The sequence below is a fragment of the Theobroma cacao genome, chromosome 1, assembly GCF_000208745.1.
Source record: "Theobroma cacao cultivar B97-61/B2 chromosome 1, Criollo_cocoa_genome_V2, whole genome shotgun sequence".
NCBI classification, from domain to species: domain Eukaryota; kingdom Viridiplantae; phylum Streptophyta; class Magnoliopsida; order Malvales; family Malvaceae; genus Theobroma; species Theobroma cacao.
This window is the reverse complement of record NC_030850.1, coordinates 34,445,328-34,470,746: the sequence shown is the minus strand read 5'-3', so window position 1 is coordinate 34,470,746 and position 25,419 is coordinate 34,445,328. Positions and strand designations below refer to the sequence as shown.

General features: G+C 34.4%; 6 protein-coding genes and 1 non-coding gene across 8 annotated transcripts; 3 read left to right on the top strand and 4 right to left on the bottom strand.

Annotated features, from left to right (window-relative positions):
* Positions 343–3,412, bottom strand: LOC18614124 (origin of replication complex subunit 5). The gene is made up of 5 exons (XM_007051712.2): positions 3,277–3,412; positions 2,137–2,984; positions 1,634–2,053; positions 809–1,118; positions 343–674 (listed from the first exon to the last, which is right to left on the bottom strand). Exons 2-5 carry the CDS (start codon positions 2,955–2,957, stop codon positions 624–626), a joined length of 1,602 nt encoding a protein of 533 aa, XP_007051774.2. The 5' UTR covers positions 2,958–2,984; positions 3,277–3,412; the 3' UTR covers positions 343–623.
* Positions 4,410–7,313, bottom strand: LOC18614123 (ATG8-interacting protein 1). 2 transcript variants are annotated; one of them, XM_007051711.2, is made up of 3 exons: positions 7,092–7,313; positions 5,371–6,219; positions 4,410–4,688 (listed from the first exon to the last, which is right to left on the bottom strand). In XM_007051711.2, exons 2-3 carry the CDS (start codon positions 6,199–6,201, stop codon positions 4,584–4,586), a joined length of 936 nt encoding a protein of 311 aa, XP_007051773.2. In that variant the 5' UTR covers positions 6,202–6,219; positions 7,092–7,313; the 3' UTR covers positions 4,410–4,583. The 2 variants fall into 2 exon arrangements, with proteins under 2 accessions (XP_007051773.2, XP_007051772.2); XM_007051710.2 differs by having other exon boundaries at positions 5,371–6,222; positions 7,092–7,310.
* LOC18614122 lies at positions 9,858–12,926 on the top strand. The gene is made up of 9 exons (XM_007051709.2): positions 9,858–10,009; positions 10,173–10,253; positions 11,122–11,211; positions 11,364–11,530; positions 11,801–11,870; positions 12,040–12,119; positions 12,223–12,285; positions 12,442–12,518; positions 12,647–12,926. The coding sequence occupies exons 1-9, from the start codon at positions 9,932–9,934 to the stop codon at positions 12,745–12,747; spliced, it is 807 nt and encodes a 268-aa protein (XP_007051771.1). The 5' UTR covers positions 9,858–9,931; the 3' UTR covers positions 12,748–12,926.
* LOC18614121 lies at positions 12,939–14,086 on the bottom strand. Its single transcript, XM_007051708.2, has 3 exons — positions 13,568–14,086; positions 13,348–13,476; positions 12,939–13,235 (listed from the first exon to the last, which is right to left on the bottom strand). Exons 1-3 carry the CDS (start codon positions 13,868–13,870, stop codon positions 13,074–13,076), a joined length of 594 nt encoding a protein of 197 aa, XP_007051770.1. The 5' UTR covers positions 13,871–14,086; the 3' UTR covers positions 12,939–13,073.
* LOC18614120 (bifunctional L-3-cyanoalanine synthase/cysteine synthase 1, mitochondrial) lies at positions 17,706–21,820 on the top strand. Its single transcript, XM_018128825.1, has 10 exons — positions 17,706–18,058; positions 18,804–18,913; positions 19,036–19,093; positions 19,194–19,457; positions 19,684–19,821; positions 19,930–19,981; positions 20,269–20,348; positions 20,478–20,537; positions 21,086–21,166; positions 21,467–21,820. Exons 1-10 carry the CDS (start codon positions 17,885–17,887, stop codon positions 21,563–21,565), a joined length of 1,116 nt encoding a protein of 371 aa, XP_017984314.1. The 5' UTR covers positions 17,706–17,884; the 3' UTR covers positions 21,566–21,820.
* Positions 22,570–23,777, bottom strand: LOC18614119. Its single transcript, XM_018128830.1, has 3 exons — positions 23,660–23,777; positions 22,984–23,066; positions 22,570–22,893 (listed from the first exon to the last, which is right to left on the bottom strand). Exons 2-3 carry the CDS (start codon positions 23,050–23,052, stop codon positions 22,591–22,593), a joined length of 372 nt encoding a protein of 123 aa, XP_017984319.1. The 5' UTR covers positions 23,053–23,066; positions 23,660–23,777; the 3' UTR covers positions 22,570–22,590.
* TRNAY-GUA lies at positions 23,873–23,960 on the top strand. The gene is given in 2 exon segments: positions 23,873–23,909; positions 23,925–23,960. It is a non-coding gene; the product is annotated as a tRNA-Tyr (tRNA).

Below are 25,419 nucleotides of genomic sequence, written 5' to 3'. Positions count from 1 at the left end.
GTTCAAACATGGCTATGAGCCTATGACTTCTTATACTGATTTAGGTCACCCTACAAACCATTTCATTTCGTGTTGTCTTGTTTGATGTTGCGTACTCTGTTTAGTATTTTCTGGTGTAACATCAGCGCGTGAATGGAATCTCTGTAGATATTGGTAGATGGAAAAATTGGGTGTCGGCAGCCCATATTTGCATGTGAGATGGAATGTGAAGAAAACCATAACCACAACCACAAGGAATGCAGAGTTAGAAACAATAAAATGAGGGACTTTTTTTGTTTTCAGCAGTTTTTGCAACTATGAATTCAAGGGAAACAGAATTCAGATAAATTGTAAGAGAATATCTGCATGTTAAATCCCTGAATATAAATAAATTTCATGAAGGTAATACAGAAAACTAGTAGCAAGATACAATTAGACTGTTCAGACTGTGATGGACTACAATTGCCAATTCATTACTTCAGTGCCACTGACGTTATGTTAACAAAACTTGATATTGACACACAGGCTTTCGCAGTAGAAGCATGTTAAACGAGAACTATCACCTTCATATTTCCAGATACCCCTCTGTAATCAGTTGACATTGAAAGTAAAAAGAGGATGACAGCATCTCTTTGTATCACAGATCATCTCCTGTACAAATATTTTGACAAAGGGAACTTAAGGCTCCTTGCCACCTGCATACATTCGGAATGGAATAAGATATATACATACGCAGACAGCATAACCACATTTGTAAAGGAAGTAAAGATCATAACGACCTAGAACAGAAATTCTTGTCAAACTATAGGACAGATGTTGAAGAGATTACCTTCAAAGCTAAATCTTCACTCACTGCAGTACGATATCGAGTTGACCCCTCTAAGGGACAGCTTCCTCCTTTAATGATAAAATTAGCATTGCATAGACTGGAAAGTTGCAAGAGAACATCAGACATGAGTCCACTGCTCCCTCCTTCAATTGTTAGTTCATGACTTTCTTCTTCATCAAGCGAATCTTCTGCTAAAGACGTTATACACTGAAATATGGCTAATAATCTCTCCAATGGAAAAGTTCCAGGACCTTTCATAAGCAATTCCAGCTCTGTCATTTCCTTTTGCTCCAATGATTTTTCAGAGGGCCTACAGAAAATGCAATTGATCAAGATTTACTTGATATTAATAAGTAAAGCAAGATGCATACAGAAAGTGAGATGAGACTATTAGTTGTTAGACAGCAAGGAGTATCTAAGCAAGAAATTTGCAGCAGAAAACAGTTTTCAATCATCAGATTATAAAGATAATTTCCATTCTCTAATAGATAAGAACCAGTTCAGCATCAATAGAAGGAAAATTCTAGAGAGAACTCAAAGCATGTAAACATGACAAAATCATATTATATTATACCATATATTCCAGAATAAGGTAATAGCAGGCTCTTAGCCTGTAACTAAAGTTGCTGCTCCAAGCACAAGGCAGTACTTTCCATAGATTAGGTAATTACAAAACAGAAAATCATGTCGCATAGAAGAGTTAAGAAAATCACTCCAGAAGAATAAGGGAGCCCTTATGAACCCTGATACAGTCATTTGTAGTTCCAAGGCCTAGAAGTCTATTCCTATAAGACAAACTGAAAATTAGGTTATTGGTGTCCTTACTTCCTCTTTCGTTTGCGACTATCCGAAACCCCAGTTGAATCAAATAATGATGCATCAAGAGTAGCTGGGTTTCTTGAAGCGAGGAAAGCTGAAATAAGAAGATACTTCGCAGAAGTAGACATATGAAAATCTATTTTATCAAAATCTTCATGAATTCTTGACATCCTCGAACTGCCTTTTTTCTTTGTCTCCCTGTTGGCTTCATCTTTGAGAAGAGGCCAAGATGGAGACAGGAAAGTTTCATTCAAAGCGGAAGCGATATGTGGCTGGAGATGACTAAACAACCTTCTCTTCATGTCTTCATTGGGTGCAACTCCCATATCACTTAAGGGTTGAGAATACTTTTTAAATAATGATGAAAAGACTGCAGACAATTCGTCTACTCGTCTGGTAACTCTACAGAAAGGTCTTAGCACAACACTGTTTGACATAAAAGAAGTAAGAGATTCATTAGTTGAAGCAAACAAAAGAAAAGTTAATTGGTTTCTGCTGTTGGTACTTACTCAAGAAAGGAGGAATACAACTTGCGGTTGGTTTGATTAGCCATAAAAATTTGACGAAGATCGTCTTCTGTGTAGTCAGGAAAACAAAGAGGGATAGGCTCCACATAACCCATATTGAAGTAGTATGTATCAGGTGAAGTGTTGCTAATAAAGATCAAGCCCACCTCAGGCATCTTTAAAATGTCAAAAAGATTAAATAAAAAAGGTAATATGGTGGAACTTTTATCCCATTTGCGAACACGCTCCAAATGATCAAAAACCAAGTAAATCATTGTTCCATTAGGCTGTCCACTCACCTTAGAACTCAATTTCCCTGAATTCCCCTTGAGATTTTTTATCACACTCTCCAAGGCTTCACGGAGATAATTAACAAAATCAGATGGCTTCTCACATCGCTTTATGCTAGAATAACTATTTCCTGAATTCTTCCTATGAAACAACAACTGGTTCAATATGGACTCAAACAAGATCCTAGGACTATAGCATGTTACACAACTTGAATAGACGAAAGGGCGGTTTAGATGCCTGAATACCTGGAGAATAACACTGGTTTTCCCAGTAGAAGGACCTCCATAGATCAAAATTGGAAACATGGGGGAATTCAAGGGACCCAAAAGGCGTAAAAGCTCAAGAACTTGAGTGCGTCTACCGGGAAGACAAGACAAGAGATCCTCGAAGCTAAGGGGTTGTTGTCTGAATCCGAGGTCATTGAGTGTTGGCTTGTAGGGTTCAATGGGTTTTGTTGATTCAATAGCATCGTTGGAAGCAGAATAAGATCTAGTTGTTGTTCTTGTAACTTGTGGGCTTTCCACTTTTGCCATTAATTTGCATTGGAAGAACCAATTTCACTGATACATAAAAGAAAACATCATTTTTGAGAAATCAGAACTGAAAAGAATAATTACTAGTAGACAATGACCAGAGGAATAACAGTCTAATTCAAAGAAAAATCAAGGGGTTTATTCTGCATTGATATATAACTTTAAATTGAGACAACAGATAGACAAAATTAGGAAGAAAGAGAAATCAATTTTTCAGCCAAAGAAATCGAGCAAAATATTTCTTAGTTTTGCTCATCAAGGAAAGAAATTGAGAAAATAAAAAATTATAAAAAAAAAATACGAGAGAAAAGGTCATTACCTGATTCAAAGGGTATGTGCAAAACTGAGCGTCAAATGGAAGAGGAGCCTCCACCTGAAAAATAATCAGAGGATTGGGAGCCCTAAAATGGGTGGGTTTTGGATTTGGTGATACAAAAAGATAAAAGAAAAGGTGAGAAAATATTTTCCCGCCAGAAAGGAGATACTATTAGGTGCGAACAAGCGCAGTGACACCCTATTATTGGTTTGGGCTAAAGTCTACAGAATGGGCTAAGCCTCCAGAACACCTTTTCCCTTCAACCCAAACTCGGTCCAATTATAAGCACTACTAATTTCTTAATTGGATTTTCCTTTTCTTGTCTTTCTTTCTTCTAAAGTTAGAGCTCACGAACCCTAATGGCGGTGGTTCTTACCCTCTCCTTTGAGAAGTTGACTTAAAAGCATGCAACACTCGAACTTATAAACTTATCAAGATATTTTTATCTATTTGATGTAAATTGAAACATTTTATTTAATTTTTAAAAAACGTTTGACTTTATATGAATAGAAAAAAGTTTTGATTATACTTAATTACTAATTTTATGCGAAAGTTGAATATTAAAAAACTCATTTATGAATTATATATTTCATTCATGTGAACAGTGCTTAATTATCTATTAAAACATAATGAAAAAAAGACCGAATGCAAATTATCTGAGCATCTTACAAGTACACTAACGTTTATTTTTACTTCTAAGATAACACCCTAATCACTCTAAATCTAGCACGTTGTTGCCCCTACTTTCTCAAACTTCCATTGGTGCAAAAATCGTGCAAGCTTGATCCTACACCTTTAACTTTGATTCAGTCGTGATCGGTTGCTTTTGCAGTATCAATCTCGTTACCATGACAAAATGATACAATAATTTATGGGCGCCCATTCGTTGATGCCTGTATTGTCAAAACACTTTAATTTTGCTTTCAAATCTCTTTTCCCAACACGATGACAGCACCATCAACGTGAGCACAAAATGAAAATTTACGAAAGTCCAAATTTCATCGGCTTTTATGCCTGATGACTAATGCAATCACAGGCCCCTCAAGCTGGGGTGTGATGCCAACGTTACAACCTGAGAATTTGCAGATAATAATTTGAATGGTAAAAGTGAGATGCGAGAATTGCCATCCCTCATTCGCAAACAATGGGCAACAATATAAACACAAATCACATTAAATTTTAACATGCAGCTATGTAGCTTTCCATAAAAGATAGGACAAATAAGTTAAACAAACAGCAAACTAACATATTAACAGCCAAATCAATCTCCATCTCACTCTCTCGCTACTATTTTTCGTCATCATCTCTTTTTAACTGTCACTTGGGGCGGTGCCCCTGACAAAAGAACCTCGGCGATGGCCACCAACAATCACGTCTTTAAGGCGAGATATGGAACCCAGCACCCGACCTGTCTTCTGTCAAAATTCAAAAGGTAAAAACAATGTCAATAACCAAAGAGACATTCAGATAGGTGAGAAAGAGGAGAAAAGAGAAGGGCAAGCAAGCAGAATTAAGAAGGCAGCAGCATACTTAATCCCCATAATAGTGGAACAGTTTAATTCTAAGACAGCACACTACAACAAACATACATTGTAGGTCCCATAAACTTTGATATTCTTGAATAAACAGTTAGCAAAGGCCATTTTTTATCAACAAATTTAATATTAACACACAAAGCTATTGCAATCCACAGATACAAACAAAATGATCTTGTTTCTTTCTTCTTATCTTCATTTTCTTTATTTTCTCCCTACTCAGTCCAACCAAGGAATAGGTTTTCCCTTTGCAAAAGGTTACACAATCATATTTTCTAAACCAAATTCTATCAATTTAGAAGTCTCTATGCACATCTGTGTTTACAGACACACACATACTGGCCAGAGCTATACATGACAACATCAAATACCAAACGAAAAAGTAGATCCAGCCTTTTCATAAATAATAGTTGTCATTCAATTCTGAAGCGATAGCTCAATGAGATGCAGCAGATTATTAACATCCCCTTCCTTCACAGAGTAAATGGTTTACAAGATGCAAAGAAAAGTAAAAATATGCATCATGGTTAAGCTTTAAGGGGTCAGTTAGCAATCAGAATACCTCATTGTTGAGGCTGAGCTGCCACTTGTGTTGCAAAGCCTGCCACCTCTCTTGTTGCCACCGCTGCCCAAGGATCACAATGCCCATCACAGCTGCCGCAATGAAAATGGACCAAAATGCATTTGCCTCTTTTGCATGAGCATACAAAGAAACTGCCCTTCTCTTCCACCAAGCCTCACAAGGGAGGTCAGAGCCATCATATTTATCATCTTGTAAGGACTTTGGAGACTGAGAGATGTCTGCAGGAAAACCTAAGCCTTGCTCAGAAGCTTCAATTAGTTCAGAAACAGTTGTATCCTCATCATAGGTGGTTGATCCACCAAGTGCTTCATCACTATGGAAAGAACTAAATGTAGCAGCACTATACAAACTCTGGTCCTTGTCAATCAAATCCAGCCCTTGCAGTGTTGTGCCTTCTTCAAACTCTGTACCATGCTTTTTATCAAAAAATTGCATCCCTGGAAACTCATCATGTACATTCAACCCTTTCAAAGTCCAATCTTCTTCTTCCTTTGTCCTAGATCTACCACCTTCTTCTACACCCAATTCAGGGACCACATCCTTGCCTACATTTTCACTACTATTATCAGGTTCCAAAGGTTCCAGTGGCAAATTCTCATGCTCAATGGGGGGAAAGACAAAGTGACCAGACATGAACAAAGCACGGGAAGTTTCTGCTTCCTCCTCTTTGTATGAATCACCTTTGTTATCGTCCTTTGTTTCAACTTCTTTAGGACCAGGAGCAGCAGCATATGCAGATGCAGTGAGGGACACAACTTCCCATTCATTCCCACGTGGGGTATTCTCCTCTCCCTCTTCATTATCTGCCATCCTCAGGACTTCTTAATGCTTCTAGAGTTCACATGCATCATATTAATTACTTGAACAAACAGACAAAGGAAAATAAAGGACTCTCTTGACTTTCTTTTTTTGTGTATGTGGGGGAAGCTTAGAGGAAAAAAAATACTAAATCCATACAAGAAAAGTGCATTAAAAAATAGATATAGAAGAAAAGAAAATAGAAAACCACAAATTAACAAAATTAACGATTATCCAAGCAATTCCATGTTTATTCACATTAACAGAAGCAAGTTTGAGTAAGAAAAAAAATGAAATTATCATTTTAAGGACCTAATTTCCTCAATCAAAGTAAATAGAAAGCATTTTCCGGATTATATTTCCCTCACACCAAAAAATTACTGAAACACATCCAAAAGACGCAGACCCAAGAAAACAGAAATCATCGCATCCGATAAACTTTTCCAGCACAAGCAGGTCAATCTGCTCAACCAAAGCCCAATATACTTATTACATATACATTAACAGTTCCAAAGATTTTTTTGATCTGACTGAATAAGCATTAAACAAGTTCGCCAAGTTAATCTCAACCAACAATTCAATCAATCTAACTAAAATCAACGAAAATAATCCTTACAAAACGAATCATGCAGATACATCCATCTACATATACATGAGAAATTTATTGAAGAAATGAACGGAATTAAAGAATCAGAAAATACACCCCTATATATATACAAGACCAGAAAACCGCATCAAACGTAGCATGATCGTCGGACGATTTATAAGAAACGATCAAGCATCGTCGGTCAAGAAAAAGAATAATCATCATCAGCTAATCAAAGAGAATCAATCATCAACGGCTCTGATTTTGTCAAATAAAAAGGGTCAAGAAAGACGATGACTAAAGGGCGAATACTCACCGGAAGAGATCTAGAAGTACGAATACGAGATCAGCCGGTGGGGGAAAACGATGACGTCTCCGATTAGATTGCGTTAACTGCCTCTAGGAGTGCACACAGAAATTTGGGGGGAGAGCTTTTATCTATCTCGAGGAACTCGGGGTGTTAAGGATGATGAAACCGGGGTTACCGGTAGTTGTCAGAATGACAGGGGTTGAATACCGGCTGTGTTAGGTAAAATAGCGTCGCCACAGTGAGATAATACCTTCTAGTTATCCGTACAGAAGGGAAATGTGGGGGTAAATCAATGTTGAGAACCGGTCACCAAAGGTGCTTGAGTTTGCGTGTCGAGTGGGACATCGTGCGCTTGCGTGCGCATACCCTGCCCCCTGCCCCCACGGCTATAAGATCAGATCTTAAAAGAGAGTTTTTCCACAGTGTGACTTTGAACCAACATGAAAAATACCTGCTGCTACAAAAACATGAACTTGTCTCTACTTTTGTTTTAGTTGTATGATATAATTGCGGAGTTAATGTACGGGTTTATATTTAATGTATTGTTAATTATATATATTATCATTTAATTATATTATATCATTTTATAAACATTTAAAGGTAATTTTTAAAATTTTTTGAAAATAAATCTATTTAAAATTCCTTTTTTTTAGAATTCTAAATTTTTAAATTTATTTATTATTGAAATGATAATATTTGATTATTTAATAACATATAGAATTTATACACTGCATCAAATATAAATTTTTAATATATATAGTTAAAATAAATAATAATATGATACTTAAAAAATTAAATTATTTAAAAAAAAATCAATTAAATTGTCATTCTTTTATTACATTTAATCAATTTTTTATATTTTTATTTTTATTTAAATAAACTTTTATAACTAGTCCTTGAGAGTTAACTTATTATTACTAATCAAAACATTATTTATTATTTTGTGATATGCAATATAAAGTAACATATTGATATATTATTATAGATGATAACATAGTATGATAATTTAATTATGTGACATTTACACTCTCTACATCAACATCATGTCAATAATAAATTTTTTTTTAAATATTTATAAATAACTTAATAAATTTTAAAATATTATGTTTTTAAATAATTGAGTTTGAATTATTTTAAATAAATAAAAATTTTATTTATTAGTCAATGATTTCATTTTGTTAAAAAAATCCTTTTTAATTCTACTTCTTAAGTCAAACCAAAATGGTTATCCTATTTTTTCTTTTTTGTTTTAAATTGTACAAAGGATAGGACGGTTCCTATACTACACTGAAAGTAAATGTAATTTTGATATCTAAATGTCTCCTTATTTAAAAAGTTATTTTTTTGACATTCGAATATTTAATTTATTAATTAATATTTTANAAATTATTTTTTTTCAATTAAAAAATTTTTATTTTCTTTAAAAAAGATAAACGATCAGAGAAGATTCTTTTTTCTCACTTGCACCCAATGATCGAACTCGTCATAGCAAAAATACTTTGAAAACTGGGAAGTATTATTCTGTTGTAAAGGAATAAGGGCATGGTGGCAGTAGTTTGATGACAAAATGTGGGCCAAAACTTTCAAGCATGACTGCTTGCTTCTTTTTCCTTCTTTTCCACCGACTTCATAAAACAATGAGATAACCACACAGGAACGTGGGACTCTTCGGACGGTAGGGGCGTAGGCAATGTATTGGGAAATGATGCAACAACAATAGATTTTGAATACTCTCTGATAAGGCCGGAGATGCCCCACCCACATTCTGGATTGACTTGTTTGTTTACTAACATTTGTTCTGATTCCCCCTTATCACGCAACAGGAGCGAGAAGAATAAATTATTTATAAAGTTTTTGTTTTTAAATATTACATAACAATAATTAAAATATTATTTTGTAATTTTTTATATTAATTACATTGTTTTTAATAAATTTTAAAAAATATATTAATTATAAAATTTATTCCTTAAATACCATTTTAACTAGTACGTATCTTCTAAATATTTTCCTACCTATGATACTATGAAGTGGCAATTTCAAGAGTTTGAGATAAATAAAGACTTGTAAAAAAAAAAACAATAAGGAAAAAGACGTATGATTTGGCCGATTTAGAAACAAAATAATAAAAAAATAATAAGAGTTTTATTTTGCCAAAATAAGAAATATATCAATTATAGACGATTTAACTATGTTTTTAACATATTACATTAAAATATTGAAATGACTCAATCGATAAATTAAATATAAATGAATTTTCTTTCCTTTTAATTCTCAACAAATCCAATCATGTTATTTCAATGTGTTATATTATATATATATTAATTAAAAAAAAGAGAATTTTTTTTAATTGAAAGAAAAAAAATTCAAACTTTATTCTTTAAAGGGGGAATCATATACCAATTAATGAATCAAATGTTTGATTGTATGTGTTATATTATATATTAATGTTTAATGTTTTCTAAAATATTTAACGAAAAAAAAGATAAATTTCATATGGTATTAAATTGTATAAAACTTTTGGGTGTTGGTAAATTTTATTTTGTAGTGACCGATTGACAAATGTTTTTTTTATATACTTTTAAGATTAATAAGAGAATGAAAATAAATCTTAATTTGAAAATAAAACTCATTTTTTGGAAGAAAAAAAAGGAAAAATGAGAAAGAGAGGTAACACCGGTAATTGACACGTGGCGTATTGTAATTGGACTGGAAGCAGAGCCTGCATCGTGTCGTTATTTCAAAGGGCGTATATACAGGAGATGAGTGGCGGGCACAAAAAAGGAATTCCCCTGTAGATTATCTCCAGAATTCCCGCAAGAAAGCGCCAGGAAGAGGAAGAAAAAACAATGGGAGATTTATACGCTTTGGACTTCGATGGAGTTCTCTGCGATAGTTGTGGAGAGAGCTCCCTGTCTGCCGTCAAGGTCAGCTCTGTTCTCTATTGGTTTTGTTGGATGAAATTCCAGAAATGTATTGAAAAACATTACAACATCAACCCATTCGAACCGTTCTCAGCCTTCGAGAACAAATTCCCTAGTGAATTTATCTAATTGTTCACTAATTTTTCCTTGTCTTGCATACTTGCAGGCTGCCAAAGTGAGGTGGCCGGGTTTATTTGACGGTGTGGATTCGGTCATGGAAGATTGGATTGTTGATCAGATGCACACAGTAAGCTCTTGATTTTTCTCTCATTAGTTATATGGATGACGCTTGCCAATTGTAATTAAAGTAATTTGGTTTCAACTTTGGTTGTTCTGGATTCTCGAAGAAATTGCAATTTGAAACACTAAATTAACATGGCAATACCTATAAAATAGAATGCAACATTCATCATTATTAAAGATTGAATTGAAACTTGGCCATGATTGTTTATTCTAATTTCTAAGGTTTTTCACAATTTTGTTTCACGGTGGTCGGGACTGTGTTGGAATTTTGATTGGGATATATTTACTCCACATGGATTAAACAGTGTGTAAATGTAGTAAAATATCAGCATGGAAAGCCAAATATTTAACTCTATATTGGAAGCCTCACAGGTGTTTTAGCCAATCTGAATGCTTCACCTCCTTTGAATGGTTGCTATAATGGCATGGTTGATTGTTTGTTGCTTAGTGCTTATCGGATTAGAAGGTGCTAGTCACTTTCCTATCAAGTCATTAAATTTATTTGGAATTTTGTGGAAGGTTTATTTCCACATAATGTGTCACATTGTCCTTATATAAAGCCTTGTGCGTGCAATTCCACACAGACATAAGTAGCCTTAATTTGATATGATAAGCTGCATATTTGAACAGAAGCATCTCATCTCAGAAAAAAAGGAAAAATTCAAAGGTTATCAAGTTTAAGAGAAGTTATCTTTTTGCACTTCATCTTACAGGTCAACAACTACTGAATCCACTTAAACTGAGAAGAGTACAGATGAATGTAACTTAAAAAGAATTGCTTTTCATTTTTGGGGTGATAGTTTATGCTTGAGTTAAAAATTGGAATTTATTGAAGAAAGCTATGTTGAAACTAATGCCTTATAATGTGGCAGGTGCGACCTGTGGTTGAAACTGGGTATGAGAATCTACTACTTGTGAGGTTGTTGGTGGAGATGAGAGTACCTTTTATTCGGAAATCTTCGGTGGGTCTATATATATGCCCATGACTCTGGCTTGAAGCTATCTTTTGAAAATGGAGTATCTAAGATCCACTTTTGTTAGCTTGCTTTATTTTAAATTAGATTTCTTTCTATAATATTTGTCTTGACCTAAAGTCTGTGGTTCAATTTGCAAGGTTGCAGAGGGACTAACCGTAGAAGGAATATTAGAAAACTGGTCAAAACTAAAGCCAGTAATCATGGAAGAATGGAATGAAAACAGGGATGCTTTAATTGATCTTTTTGGAAAGGTTAGGGATGAATGGATGGACAATGACTTGGCAACTTGGATTGGTGCAAATAGGTATATTGACCAAGCTTGTTAAGTTGGAGCAGATGTGTAACATTTCTATTATAGGCATGATCAATGAACCTAAAGTAATTGATGCGAATAGGTATATCAAAATTGTTAACAGACCAAATTCTTAAAGTGATGGCTCAAATGTAAAGCAAAAGATAGCCTAACTAGTAACAAATGTTAAACCAGTTACTTTACATACTTTAAGAGTATATATTTTTTGCATAAAACATCGAGTTGACCCTCAGTTATTAATAGAAGATGCTTTTCCTGCAGGTTTTACCCTGGTGTTCCTGATGCCCTTAAATTTGCAAGCTCAACTGTATATATAGTCACCACAAAACAGGTGCAGTGAGTTTCTTTTCCTCGCATTGTCCCCCACTCCCCTCTCTCCATCTTTCTCACACAAACACACACGAGAAAAAGAGAGGAAATTTTGCTAATAAGAAGGGGCAAAGGTTGTGGATATATTTGTAGCTTGACCCAATCCCCTTTTTCTTTCTGCCTCATTTCAGAGCCGGTTTGCAGATGCTTTATTACGAGAGCTTGCAGGAGTAACTATCCCCCCTGAAAGGATATATGGCTTGGGAACTGGGTTAGTGTTATCTGATTAATATTGAGGAGAGCAACAGTGCTCTCTTTCAAAATTTTGCTCCTACTTTGCTTGCCATGATGAGGGTCTTTGAATATTTTATCAGGCCCAAAGTGAAAATTCTGAAGCAACTGCAACTGAGACCAGAACACCAGGGGATGAAACTACAGTATGTTCATTGCTTTCAACTGGTCATCAGTTTATCCTGATTATAATGATATCAACATTTCCATTACAGAGTGATCAGTTGCTGTATTTTACCTCTTCATTTTTCCTGCCTATTTGATCTAAAATTACTGAAAATAGTTCAACTCTCATTTACTAGCTTTGTGGAAGATCGACTTGCGACCCTGAAGAATGTCATCAAAGAGCCAGAATTAGATGGATGGAACTTGTATCTAGGTATTCTTATCATTATAATTATAATTTCCAGTTATAGTTTATTTTTGACCCGTTCGTGATTTTAATGGTGTTTCTCTTCCAAGGTATTGTATGTTTGGGTTGGTTGCTAAGATTGATAATTTGAACAGGGGACTGGGGATATAACACTCAAAAAGAGAGAGAAGAAGCAGCTAGCATTCCCAGAATTCAGCTACTCCAGCTCTCTGACTTCAGTAAGAAGCTCAAATAGTCAATGGCATCACCCTTCTGTTTTTTCTCCAATATTAGATAAACAATTGATTTATCAGTGCCGATTGACACTACAAGTATAAAACATGATTTAATTAAAATAAATTTTCTATCTCCTCTTTGTGGAGCTCTGGAACTTATTTAAGAGAATACTCATGAATAAAGTGATATTTTTGTCTATTCTAGGTCATATGATGTGGCAAGAATTAGATTTGATGATAAGAGATATAGCCAGACTTTAATATTATTACAAAGTCAATGTGTGAGGAGCTAATGCTGCAATTAAAATAATCTTTGATGTAACAAAGTCAGGAGAATTCCAGCCAATCACAGCTCTTCTTCCACATGCTCATCAACCTCTTCGTTTTTCTTTGATTGGCGAAGTTGTTCAATGACCTCGTCTAGCGGCGGATCCCCTGTTCTTCTAAAAACTTGATCCCCTATCTTGATTTCATAAGCCTCGTCCTGGCTCAGTAAGAACTCCTTCAACTGTAATTAGAAAGACAGTATTCATCAGATAGTTTAAGGCAATGTTGTCATAAACATCAGATGGTTGCCATGACCGAAAAAAAGATATTGAAAGCTGCAGATAGTGCTGTACCTCTAAGATTTTCTGGCCATCTTCCATGTTGAACATGATTGTGCTCATATCAATTCCCATGAATTTCACTCCAAGGGCTCCTGTTCTCAAAAGTTTGGTCCATTTCATAGCAATTTCGGCTACCTTGTCCTGAAACCAACAATTCCCATTTTACCATTACCAATCATCAAACACAAACAGATCCAGCTCCGTTCGTGAACATAAAGAATCAAATAATTACCTGATCCCGTCGAATTCCCAAACGGAGCTTAACGAACCCAAAAGCAGGACCCATGTGGCGTTTCATGACTTCCTCCTGAATCTGGGAAAACTCCATCTTATCGAGGTCAGAAGGTGGGGGATCGAATTCTGGAGAGGTTTTCTTCTTACCCCAGTCTTTCCAGGCTTCATCTTCTTCGTCGTCAACAACGTCGTCGAGATCGTCGGTAATGTGAATCCTTCGCTTGCCTCCCTCGACTCCGACTGGGTAGAGAACAAGTGGCAAAATTATAAGGAGGAGGAGAAAAGAGGGATAATTCTTCATGCTATAGTTTTCTTTTCGTGCTTGCAGTGTTGAGAATAAAAACGTTGGAACGGCTTTGGATATATACTTGTATATAGTATTTGCAGCGTAATATGATAGGTAAGAGATTCTTATATAGTTACATTAACAGGCCAATCATGTGCAGAAAGAACTCAAGTCGTTGTCACTCGAACACCCTTTTCGAGCTGGTTTCTGTCAATCTTTGTGTGGTAATGACAAGTAATATTGTTAATTCTTTCTTCATAAAGAAGGCTATTAACCTAATTAATTCCTGATCTTTTGATGGGTTTCCATATCGTTCTGGTACGAAGACTAGAGATGGAGACAGGCCCAACCAAGCGCCCAAAGGTCAAGACAATGGGCAGTCTCAACTCTCAAGCCACGGAAAAAAGGCCGCTGGTCAGCTATATTTGGGCTTATGAAATGCAGTACGCTGTGGGTTAGATTTTGGAAGTTCTATTTTCTACGTTATCCACTGCAGACTGAGAGGAGTTACTAACTTCAACCCCGAAGTGATTTAATTCCACGTCAAATAAATAAATAAATAAAATTAAAAATTTAATAAAATATAAGCCTTATGTATGTCGTCAGATGAAGTCGCTCGTCAAATTAATCTTTGAGATGCTGACTTCGTGACGCATCATAGAGGACAACAACAAGCACATCATCTCCCTTGAAAAGGAAGGAATAATATTTAAAAAAATTTTTATTACATTGAGTTAAATTTTTATATTTTTATTATTAATCAAATAAATTTTATATTTTTATTTTTAATTAAAATATTATTTATTATTTTATACCGAATGATATTGACATAGTATATCAATATATATTATAATTTATGATGAAGTGACATAATAACATATCATAATTAATGATGAAATGATATAATAACACGATCATGTTACTTTTTTTACCCTGCATATCAACCTCATATTAATCTCATGCAAATATAAAATGATAAATAGTATTTTAATTAATAGTAATTAATCAATCATTAATTATAAAAACTTATTTGATTTAAAATAAAAATACAACGATTTGATTGAATAAAATAAAAAATAATTTATTTAATTTTTTTTACATAATTTAAGGACTTATTTAAACATTATGTCTAAAAGAAAATTAAAAAAAAAGTTTGTGCTATTTTAGACAAATAACTTAAAAATGGTGTATATTAAAATACAAAATACAAATAGAAAGATCAGAAATGAATATTCCAAAACAGGAAAAAAAATATAACTTGTGGTATCTTCAATGCTACTAGATTCCTCCAATCAAATTAATCAGATCCTCATCCACCTTGTTTTACATTTGGGAGTTGAACTTGAATTATTTTCAGACAATAAAGGTTGCGTCACACTTGAAATTTCATAAGCAAAAAAGCCTGTCCGTATACATATGTCCGTAGTCTTCCATTGTTTTCTACCTGTCAAGATTAAGCTTATTTTCTAGGGAAACTTAGGGATTGGGGAAATACAGCATCAACCTCACGCATGGAAGACTACAACCTTCATCAATTCCCAATTCCATGACGCAACCCAGAGTTTCTTATGTTATAACTGAAATGGAAGATAGATGAAACTCCAAACCTTCTGTGGACCACCGTCACCACCCTATTTATTAGTCATATTCGCTCGAGTGAACCAAGTCATTGACCAAACAGACAAAGTAGTATATCAAAGGTTCTTCTTATCCCAAAGCAGTGATAAAGTCCAGGTGGTGGTAGATGGTAGCCATAGTCACTTTTTAATTTTTTAATTTTTTATCATTATTTATATAAAATTAAAGATCTATAAATTAATAAATTTGTATAATTATTTTTAATTATTTTTTATGTAAATTTTGGAATCCGTTTGAAAATAAGTAGAATTTTTTAAACTTTTTTGTTTGTTGAACTTTGACACATGAATGATTCAGACGTAATCCTAACAAAAGGTAAGCAGACCTATTTAAAGTCTTAAAAGACAAGTTGATTACTTCAATGAATCTTACATAATAGCTTTATAATATAATAATAATAAACAAAGAACCCTGGATGAACAAAAAAATTGCTTCATATCGTCCGGCTATTTTGTCATTTTAAGGCTACTAAGAAAAAAATTAAATACTAGTCTTTTTCAGCCCTTCTTTCAAAAATTTTGGTAAAGTGGCGCTAGCTTTCGTGAGTTGAAGGCAATTGGGCATTAAATGGTGTCGTTTTATTTCGGAAAAATTGATTGGATACTTAATTTGTACCACAAAAAATAGGATCCTTTCTCAGTCTGGCATCCCCACTTTCAGTACACAGCAATGTCCTCTACATGACGAACGCATTTTTATCCTATTAACTGAGAAAAGTTCCTTTGAATTTTGTGGACCAATGGATGGTGCTACAATGACATCTACACTAGTCTACAAAACCGGATGGGGTGGGGATGATAGTCCTTCCTCATAGTCCTTGTTGGAATGGCATACAAAATAACCTTTAATTACTCTTTAAATATTTATTGGTTTCCAAGATGGGAAAGAGATGATCTGACAGGAACCTTAGTTCCAAGTTTCTGACATGGTAATAAGATTTGTGAACATTTTATCAGAATTCAGAAACGGATTTGAGGTATGATATCAATAAAAAATTTATAAATTGATGACAAATCATGTATGTGTGATTGTTACAAAACCTCATCAAAGATAAGGGAGGGATTTTGAGTTTATAAGCGTGAGTATTGTACACTTTAAAATGTTAATATTTTAAAAAAAAGATAATCATTTCGTAACAAAATGATATTGAGTTGATTCAAACTCGATTTCAATGTCACGCCTAGCACTCCAATAGGTTGAGTATGCAAAGTAACTTGACTTGTAACGAAGACATTATAAATTTAAATGAAAAACGAAATCTCATGTCAAATAAATAAGAGAAAAATTTTTAACTTATAAATATGAACATAACATTTTTAATAAATTAACTTTTTGGAAGAGAAAATGACCCTGACACTAACAGGTGGTGAAAACGGATTGTATTTTATATATTTAAAAGTGTATCAACCAGCCAAATTTTCTAAATTTGGTTAAGTATCAGTCTTTGTGGGCTTGTGTGCTATTTGCGGGTGGGGGGGTTGGTAGGTTCAGGTTTCCATCACAAATTCACAGTTCCCCTTTAAAGTTTTGACTATTGCCTGCCGCAAAGAGCCAACTCCCCCGCATCAGCCAGAGCCAATATAGCCACCAGTCCTACATCCATGTCTTAACCAAGGAAAGCCAATACCCCATTGTCTAGAATCCGCACAATCTGAATGTCGTTTTTTCTTTCCTGTTCACCTTTTTGGCATCATTGGATCATACAAACTCACCTGTCATTCCACGACTGCATGCCCAATTTCCGCATTGTTTTCCTTTTATGCCTGCCGGCCAGCTAATGATTTTGTCCTACTTCACAAAAAGCCATCGCAATTTTTTACAAGAGAAGGCATTTTGGGTAAATTCAGTTTGGAAATATTTGTAGGAAATGTGTCAAATATTGTTCGAAGAAAAGTAAAGGAAGTTGTCTTCAACTTGGTCATCTGCAAACCAACTCTTGCCTTTGCTGAGCGGCCCATGTGATCATTTATCAGTTTCTATTTGGTATCAGAATCATTGCACCTAGACATTGGCGTGCCAAAATTCTTCTCTATTTTGTAATTGTTCTTCTATTTTGTGGTTCTTCAATTATGAGCAATTCTAATATTAATATATAAAATTTCAGAAAGATATCGCTGGTATAAAAGTCATGAATAAAATTTTCACATAGCAATGTACCAAAAAAAAAAATCTTACTTGGTCAATATTAATGACTTCAAGCAGTAACTGTAACTGTCAGTAACAGGTGCTTGTTTCAACTTTATGTCTTGAAAGTCTGCATAAAAAGGGCTTAGTCTTTAGACCATTTCAGCATTTTAAAAAAGATTTTGCCACCCACTCTTCTCCCAAAGATCAGTTTCTGTCTGTGTTTTCACTGTGGAAGTGTAGCAAAGTCTTTTGAAACCTCCATTAATGGCTGCTCTAAGGAGCTTCCTCAAGAAAAGATCTTTAACATGCAACGAGCTCATGATGGCAAGGAGGCTGGTCTCCACAGAACCCATCATTGAATCTTCTTCTTTTGCTCAAAGACTCAGAGATCTCCCCAAGGATCTTCCTGGTACTCAAATCAAGAGGGAAGTTTCCCAGGTAATCTCTCTCTTATCCCCTCTAGCTCCCAATGAATTTTTCTCATTTCTTTTGGGTTTTTACTACTGCACTATGTTCTTGGCCATTGCTCCATTGGTTTCTTTTTAGCTTTTCGAAAGTTGTTTATCATTCAAGATTAACATAATTCCCATAATCTCAGAATGTTCTTACATACTTAATTTTGCTTGTTTTCAATCTCTTTTATGCAAAATCTTCTTCTCTTTTCAGTTTTCCGTTTTGTTGTGTTCTTCTCTTCCAGTGCTTCTCAGCCTATTAAAACTTATTCGATTCTTAGAAAAGGAGACTTTCTTTTTCTTTTATCTTTAAAACTGATCCTTTTATTACTTTCCGCTATTCAGGAAGTGCCACTTATAGATCCTCTGTATTTTGTTTACTTCATTGAATTGTCTTTCAGCCGAAAATAATCCCTCGTATACCGTATTTGTTGGTTTTTGCTTGGTGAAGACATTTTAATCAAGTGAGCTTTGCAGGTGCAAAAGGAAGTTTTAAGGATGGCTAAGCTATGCTTAACTGTCCAAACCCAGCAAGATATGCTAATTAGGTTTTATAAAGAAGAAGGAAAAGCTGAAAAAGTAAATGATAAGATGTGTCCAATGATGATTATTTTAAAATTGTGCTTAGGCCATGTTCTTTAATCAGTATGGGGACTGTCATAACTCGTGAGCCTGTTCCATCAATGAAAGGATTATCCTTTTTTTAATAATTTAATTCTTCATATTTTCAGCTAATTGGAAGAACACCCCTTGTTTTTCTTAATAAAGTAACTGAAGGCTGTGGAGCATATATTGCTGTGAAGCAAGAGATGATGCAACCCACTGCTAGCATCAAAGACAGGTATTACTTACTTCAGACCCCTCCATGGAATACATAACTTTTACAATTTATTACAGTTTTACAGATGTAGACTATTTGATCTAGGCCAAATGGAAATTAATTAGACACTTCTATGTCACCAGACCAGCAATGGCCATGATCGCAGATGCAGAAAAGAAAAACTTAATTGCTCCAGGAAAGGTCAGCTAAATGGCTTTTCTGAATTGTTGATGCAAACTGTGAAATGCTATATGATTCTGATTTGGTGTTGAATTAACTTATTTATCAACCTTATGTTTAGACAACTCTGATAGAGCCCACATCCGGTAACATGGGGATAAGTATGGCATTTATGGCAACCATGAAAGGTTATAAGATGGTTCTAACCATGCCTTCTTACACAAGCTTGGAGAGAAGAGTGACCATGAGAGCATTTGGAGCTGATTTAATACTCACTGATCCCACCAAGGGGATGGGAGGGACGGTGAAGAAGGCTTATGAACTTTTAGAGTCTACACCAAATGCTTTCATGTTGCAACAGTTTTCAAATCCAGCCAACACTCAGGTGCAGTCTTACATCATTATTTAATTATGCTTTATTAACATGTTAACAATTATACTTGGGTTAGATTTCTAAACCATGCTTTTGCTAATATTTTATCACTATGTTAGATATACAAATGGATAGTTTTGAATTGACAATGAAATCTTCATCGAATATGTCCTCAACCTCTTCCTTTCCAAATGTAGATTAAATGACTTATTTGAGTTATTTTAAACTGGAAAAACAGGTGCATTTTGAAACTACAGGCCCTGAGATCTGGGAGGATACTCTCGGTAAAGTTGACATCTTTGTAATGGGAATAGGGAGTGGTGGTACTGTTTCTGGTGTCGGACAGTACCTCAAATCCCAGAATCCTAATGTAAAGGTAATTAATTATTTCTTCCCAAGTTCACTCCTTGTAACATCAGGACAAGAGTATACTTTTATATTGCTTCATTTCATTGCTGATGTTGGATTTCATTTTTAATGATAGATATATGGAGTGGAGCCTGCTGAAAGTAATGTATTGAATGGTGGCAAACCAGGTAAACTTTTTGTTGATCTTACTTCTATGTTGTTTCCTTCAGGTAACTTCTCTGTATGCAAGGATGAAAGCAGTAATTAACTAGAACAATATTTGAAGCTTCGGAATTATTTAATTTGGAGCAATGGCAGGTGTTTATAATTAGTTACTGGTTTCTTACTTGGTTTTTTTTAATTAACTCAGCAACCAGATAAAAACAGAGAATTACCAGGAAAACAGGACAGTAAAGATAATGACTTCATTTTATATAAACTCCCTTGCAGTCTCTGATATTATCAATTGCAACAGGTCCTCATCATATTACTGGCAATGGAGTTGGGTTCAAGCCGGATATTCTGGACATGGATGTAATGGAAAAAGTTCTTGAGGTAAACAATGTCCTATTTACATTTTTAGTGTCAGGAAAATATTTTAGAGAAAGGGGGAGAGAATAAGAATCTGGTATCTTGTGTTGGATATCTGGTTCGTTGGTGCTTATGGTGGGTTATTGTTGACAGGTCAGCAGTGAAGATGCAGTAAATATGGCAAGGGAATTGGCATTGAAAGAGGGGCTCATGGTAATAATCCTAATCATGTTTCAGTTCTTTCTCAATAGCTTCCTTACATAAGTCAAAATATTTCGTTCTTGTTCACATTTTCACTTAAGCTAACCAGAACTTATTTGTGTTTAGCCAAGTTCTTTCACTCATGAGCTTTTTCATTTTTGGTTACTATTTAGTACTATTTGTTGGTATCTATGAATATGGCTGTCTTTCAGAATCCTTTTAAAATTGCAATATAAGTACCCAGGCTTTTGGGTTCGACATTTGCAAGCTCTTAGACTGGTGCTTTAGGTAAAATTTTGTTGACATCTGTCTGACTAGATAATTCTTTCATCCTCATTCCTTGGTTATATACAACTGAAAACCCCCAATTTCTTTTGGAAATCATCAATCATGATGGAAGACACCAAGAAACCTATTATTGTTTCTGCTCTGGATAGATTTCCTATCTTCTTTTCTCTCTTATGTATGTACTTCTTCATCCTGAAAAGGCATGAATGGATTGTGACCATGAGGCTTTACTGCTCTATAACTAAGATCTGCCAATGCTTTGTGGTATGTAGGTTGGGATATCATCCGGGGCCAACACTGTTGCAGCACTCAAACTTGCAAGATTGCCTGAGAACAAAGGCAAATTGATTGTGGTAAGCACTTCTCCTCAATTTCCTATGAAGAGTATATAATTAAAAGTTTTTTAGCAGGAGAGCATAAATTATATTACGGTATTGTTCTTTTTATGACATATGTGAGATCTTTAGACAATGTAAAATTTGAGTAGTGTAAACATGTTCTGAATAAAATTGTTTTATTGGTTTGGGCGATTCTATGTTTGATAGTAGAAGGCTATACTTTTCAGAGTATATTGAATTTTTCTTTCTTTTTGTGTAATGCAATATCAATGGTGATTCTAATTCGATGTTCTTTTGTTTTTTTATGAAAATCAGACTGTTCATCCAAGTTTTGGGGAGCGGTACTTGTCCTCGGTCCTATTCCAAGAACTAAGGAAAGAAGCTGAAAACATGCAACCAGTTGCAGTTGACTAAATGCCTTCAGAGTCCATGTTCAATGCCTCATGTTAGGAAGCTCTTGTGAAACCAAATGTTTCGTATTACAAGGAAGCTTCTCTGGCATACATACAAAATGTTTCAATGAGATATTTGTACTCAATGTTATTAGGAATATCTCTTTTGAACCCAACTGTCTCAATTTACTCGTTGAACTCTGTTGAAATCAAAACAACAACTTGGTCTTCTATAAAAATTTGTATGCAGAATACAGTTCACTTATTGTGCCTTCAAGGACTGCCTTAAAGATCAATTTTTGGTCTACACAAGTAATGAATCCGTCCTCATAACAATTCATTAGCTAAATCAGTGACGATAACTTCACAAGATGTTAGTGGCTGAACATTTGATGCTGACCAATATGGAAAAAGAGTCTGATCAAACATAGATTACGACCTTCCAAAAACCGAACCCAGTTTTCTCCATGAATCATCAATGCCTAAATGTCAGTCAGTGTCACGGCCCGTGAATTTCCACAACATAAGAAAGGCCCGGTGTGATCCATGGTAGCCAAGCTCAAATGGAAACTCCCGTTGGCAGGCCAAAGAAGGCCAGCCCATGACATCAGGACACACCAAGAAATCGATTCGTCATCAAACTAATTTCAGTCCTCCTTTGTTAGGAAGACCTGCTAATTCCATGACAGCGGCAACGTTTACAAGGGCCAAGGCAAACATGAACTTAACGCACCCATGATAATGGGGTTTGCAACATACAGAACCTTCCGAAGTGGCTCACAGAATACTGACACATCTTCACAACTCCATAAAAGTCGTCCTGTGTTCTTGGGGTTCAAGTTTGTAACCTCGATATCCCCCGTTTTCTTCTAACTCCAAAAAGCGAGCTCCAAATGGGTTCTCACTATTTTGAACAAAGAGGCCAGGTTTTGGCCATTGCCATGAGAACGAGCAACAGTCCCTTGGCTTCTTAGCTTCTGGTCATTTGTTTTTCCCACTTTTGTAATCATGGAATATACACATTAATGAACAATAAATAACAAATCATTACTGAATCAATAAAATAACTTCATATACAGCACTCTTTCTCTGAAGATCCGAAGGGAGGAAATCATTGCAATCAATTTGAACACCAAAACCCTTGGTCGATACATCTTTTGCTCCAGAGGAAGCAGCATCACCCTCAACTGGAACCTCATCCACACCAATAGGATCATTGTGTATGGGAATCCCCTCTTCATCGAACTTGCCATTGCACTCATCACAACATAATTCTTCCTTAATCTCAGCCTCATAAGTATCATGTACTTTAGCTTGAGAGTTGATTTTTGCAATTACAGTTGATTCATTCTAAAAAACACAGAAGATTGAAAGGAAGAAATGCACGTAAATATAACAACGACGAACAAAATAAAAGAAGAAATTGAAGAATGCATTTACTTCTTGAGGAGACACGTGTTTCCTTTTTGTCTGGCGAAGCTGTAACTCTCTCCTCATCGTCTTCATCATCCACACTGATTTTCCTTTTAGGAGTGAGGGCAAAATGTTGATTCAATAATTAGCAATAAACTAAGATCAAAATGGTTAGCATGGTGTGGTGTGAGACATGATCAAGAACTGAGGTTCATCCAACTATCAGTCCATTTTTGGAGCCTGGACGGCTGATCACTCAAAAGAAAAAGAGACGACAAGGCTCAACTTAATCCATGAAGATAATTGAGCAATGAGACCATGAAATTTGATCTCCCATCCACACTAAACTCAGAACTCTTGACATTTTAAGGTGATCCAATCACAGTTTGGAATTTCAACCAATACATTGAAGCGACCCTTGGACTTGGCGTAGTTAAAGGATAACTAACCCTTTGACTTAGTCTAGCTAGACAGTTTTTCAATCCTTTATCCCTTCTCAACAATTATGTACCATTGTCCATTGAATATTGTTCTAAACAATAATTAATAAACAAAAGAAAGTAAGATATGTGAGAAAAACAGAAATAAAAAAGTCGACTATCTGCATGTGAAAGGGAAAAATAGAACAAAGAAAAGAAAGATCAGTTCTCATGCATTGACTCCTTCAAGAACAAATGGAAGAAATTATATTCTGCCTTGTTACCTGAAAACGGAGACTGGGGTGACGCGGGCGGGAGAGGTTCTGGAAGCAACAAGCAAGCTCTGTTGGTTTCTTCTCGGTCTTTTGATAAACAGGGGAGGCAGAACCACAGAAGGGTTGGCAAGTGATAAAATTCATCGCAGAGGAGCGTAAATTTAGATTTTAAATACAGGAGAAGAATGATTTTATAATTTTTAAGGAAAGAAGAAATAAAATCCGACCTTAGCTCAGTTGGTAGAGCGGAGGACTGTAGTTGTTACAGGCTGTCATCCTTAGGTCGCTGGTTCGAATCCGGCAGGTCGGACACTTATTTTCTGTCTTTTCTCAACTGACTCTATTTAAATTTTACTTATTGTTAACAAGGTCTCTATTTAAATTTTACTTTTATAAATAAACAAGATCAAGCCTTTATAGCCCTTATAATTAAGGTGTGTAAATAAAAAAGACAAATTAAGTTTTAATTAATGACAATCTCTATTTAAATTTTACTTAAGATTAACAAGATCAAGCTTTTATAGCTTTTATGATAGGTGTGAGAATAAAAAAGACAAATTACATTTTAATTAATGATAATTAATCAATAATTAGTTATAATAGTTTATTAGGCATAATATCATGGTCAACCGATATTTTTCCAATATAAAAAAAGCTGTAAGAATTAGCAATCCTCTTTAATTTTACAAAATCCACCATTCTTTTAAAATGGAAATAAAATTTTCATTTTAAAAATTTTAATTGCTTTAATGAAATTTAATGTTTAAAGATATTTTAGTTTTGGGGTAAAGTATTTCTTATAGTCAAATGACAAAAGATGGTCCATTTATTTTTTAAAAGAAAAGATAGTCCATTTTCATAAAAAAATTATGTAAATATTAATATTCATATGAGAATGTTTAAGTATATAATTCCTGTCCATTTTCAAGTGCTATTTTCCATAAATTGAAAATTTTGAACTTCTGTTTTTTCTTTTTATGCCAAACTCTTTATCCTAAATAATTGCTGCCATCTCCTTGTTCTTATATAAGGATGTGCATACGATTAAAATGGCTAATTCAATTCTAGATTTTTCAAAATAAAAAAAATCAAACTTTCTCTAAAAAAAATTTGAAACTGAATCAAAAAATAATGATAATCGAAAATCGAAAACTAAACTATTTTGGTTAATTCGATTCGATTATTGAAAATCAAACTTATGAAAAATATACTAAAATTAAATATATGTTAGATATCAAATAAAGTTTGATTTACGTGCTTTAGCTCATATCAGTATGATTCTAAGTATAATTTATTCACACCTTAACTTAGCTATAATAAGAGTTAGAATTTTCTTGGAAAAATATTTGCGTAACTAATAAAATTACCCCTCTTCATATAAACATATATGAACATTTTCCACTTCAATTAGTTCGGTTGATAATTTTTTCAACCAAGAACTAAACTGATTAAACCGTTATAACTAAATATATTTAACTAAAATAATTGAATACTGAATTAATTGAATTGAAAAATTCAAACTCATGTTAATTTGATTATTTGATTTGATTTCAATTTACACACCATACTGTTGTACACATGTTTGTACGAGAAGAAGACACATAATTTTTAACCAAATACACATGACTTAAGTATTAATGAAGCAATATCTATCGCATTAATGAACAATAAAAATGAAGATTATATTTAAAAAATGCTAAAATAGTTGAAATGAGCTTCTTTCTTTACCCCTTTATACTATACTTGGTAGGAAGGGATGAAAGTAGAGG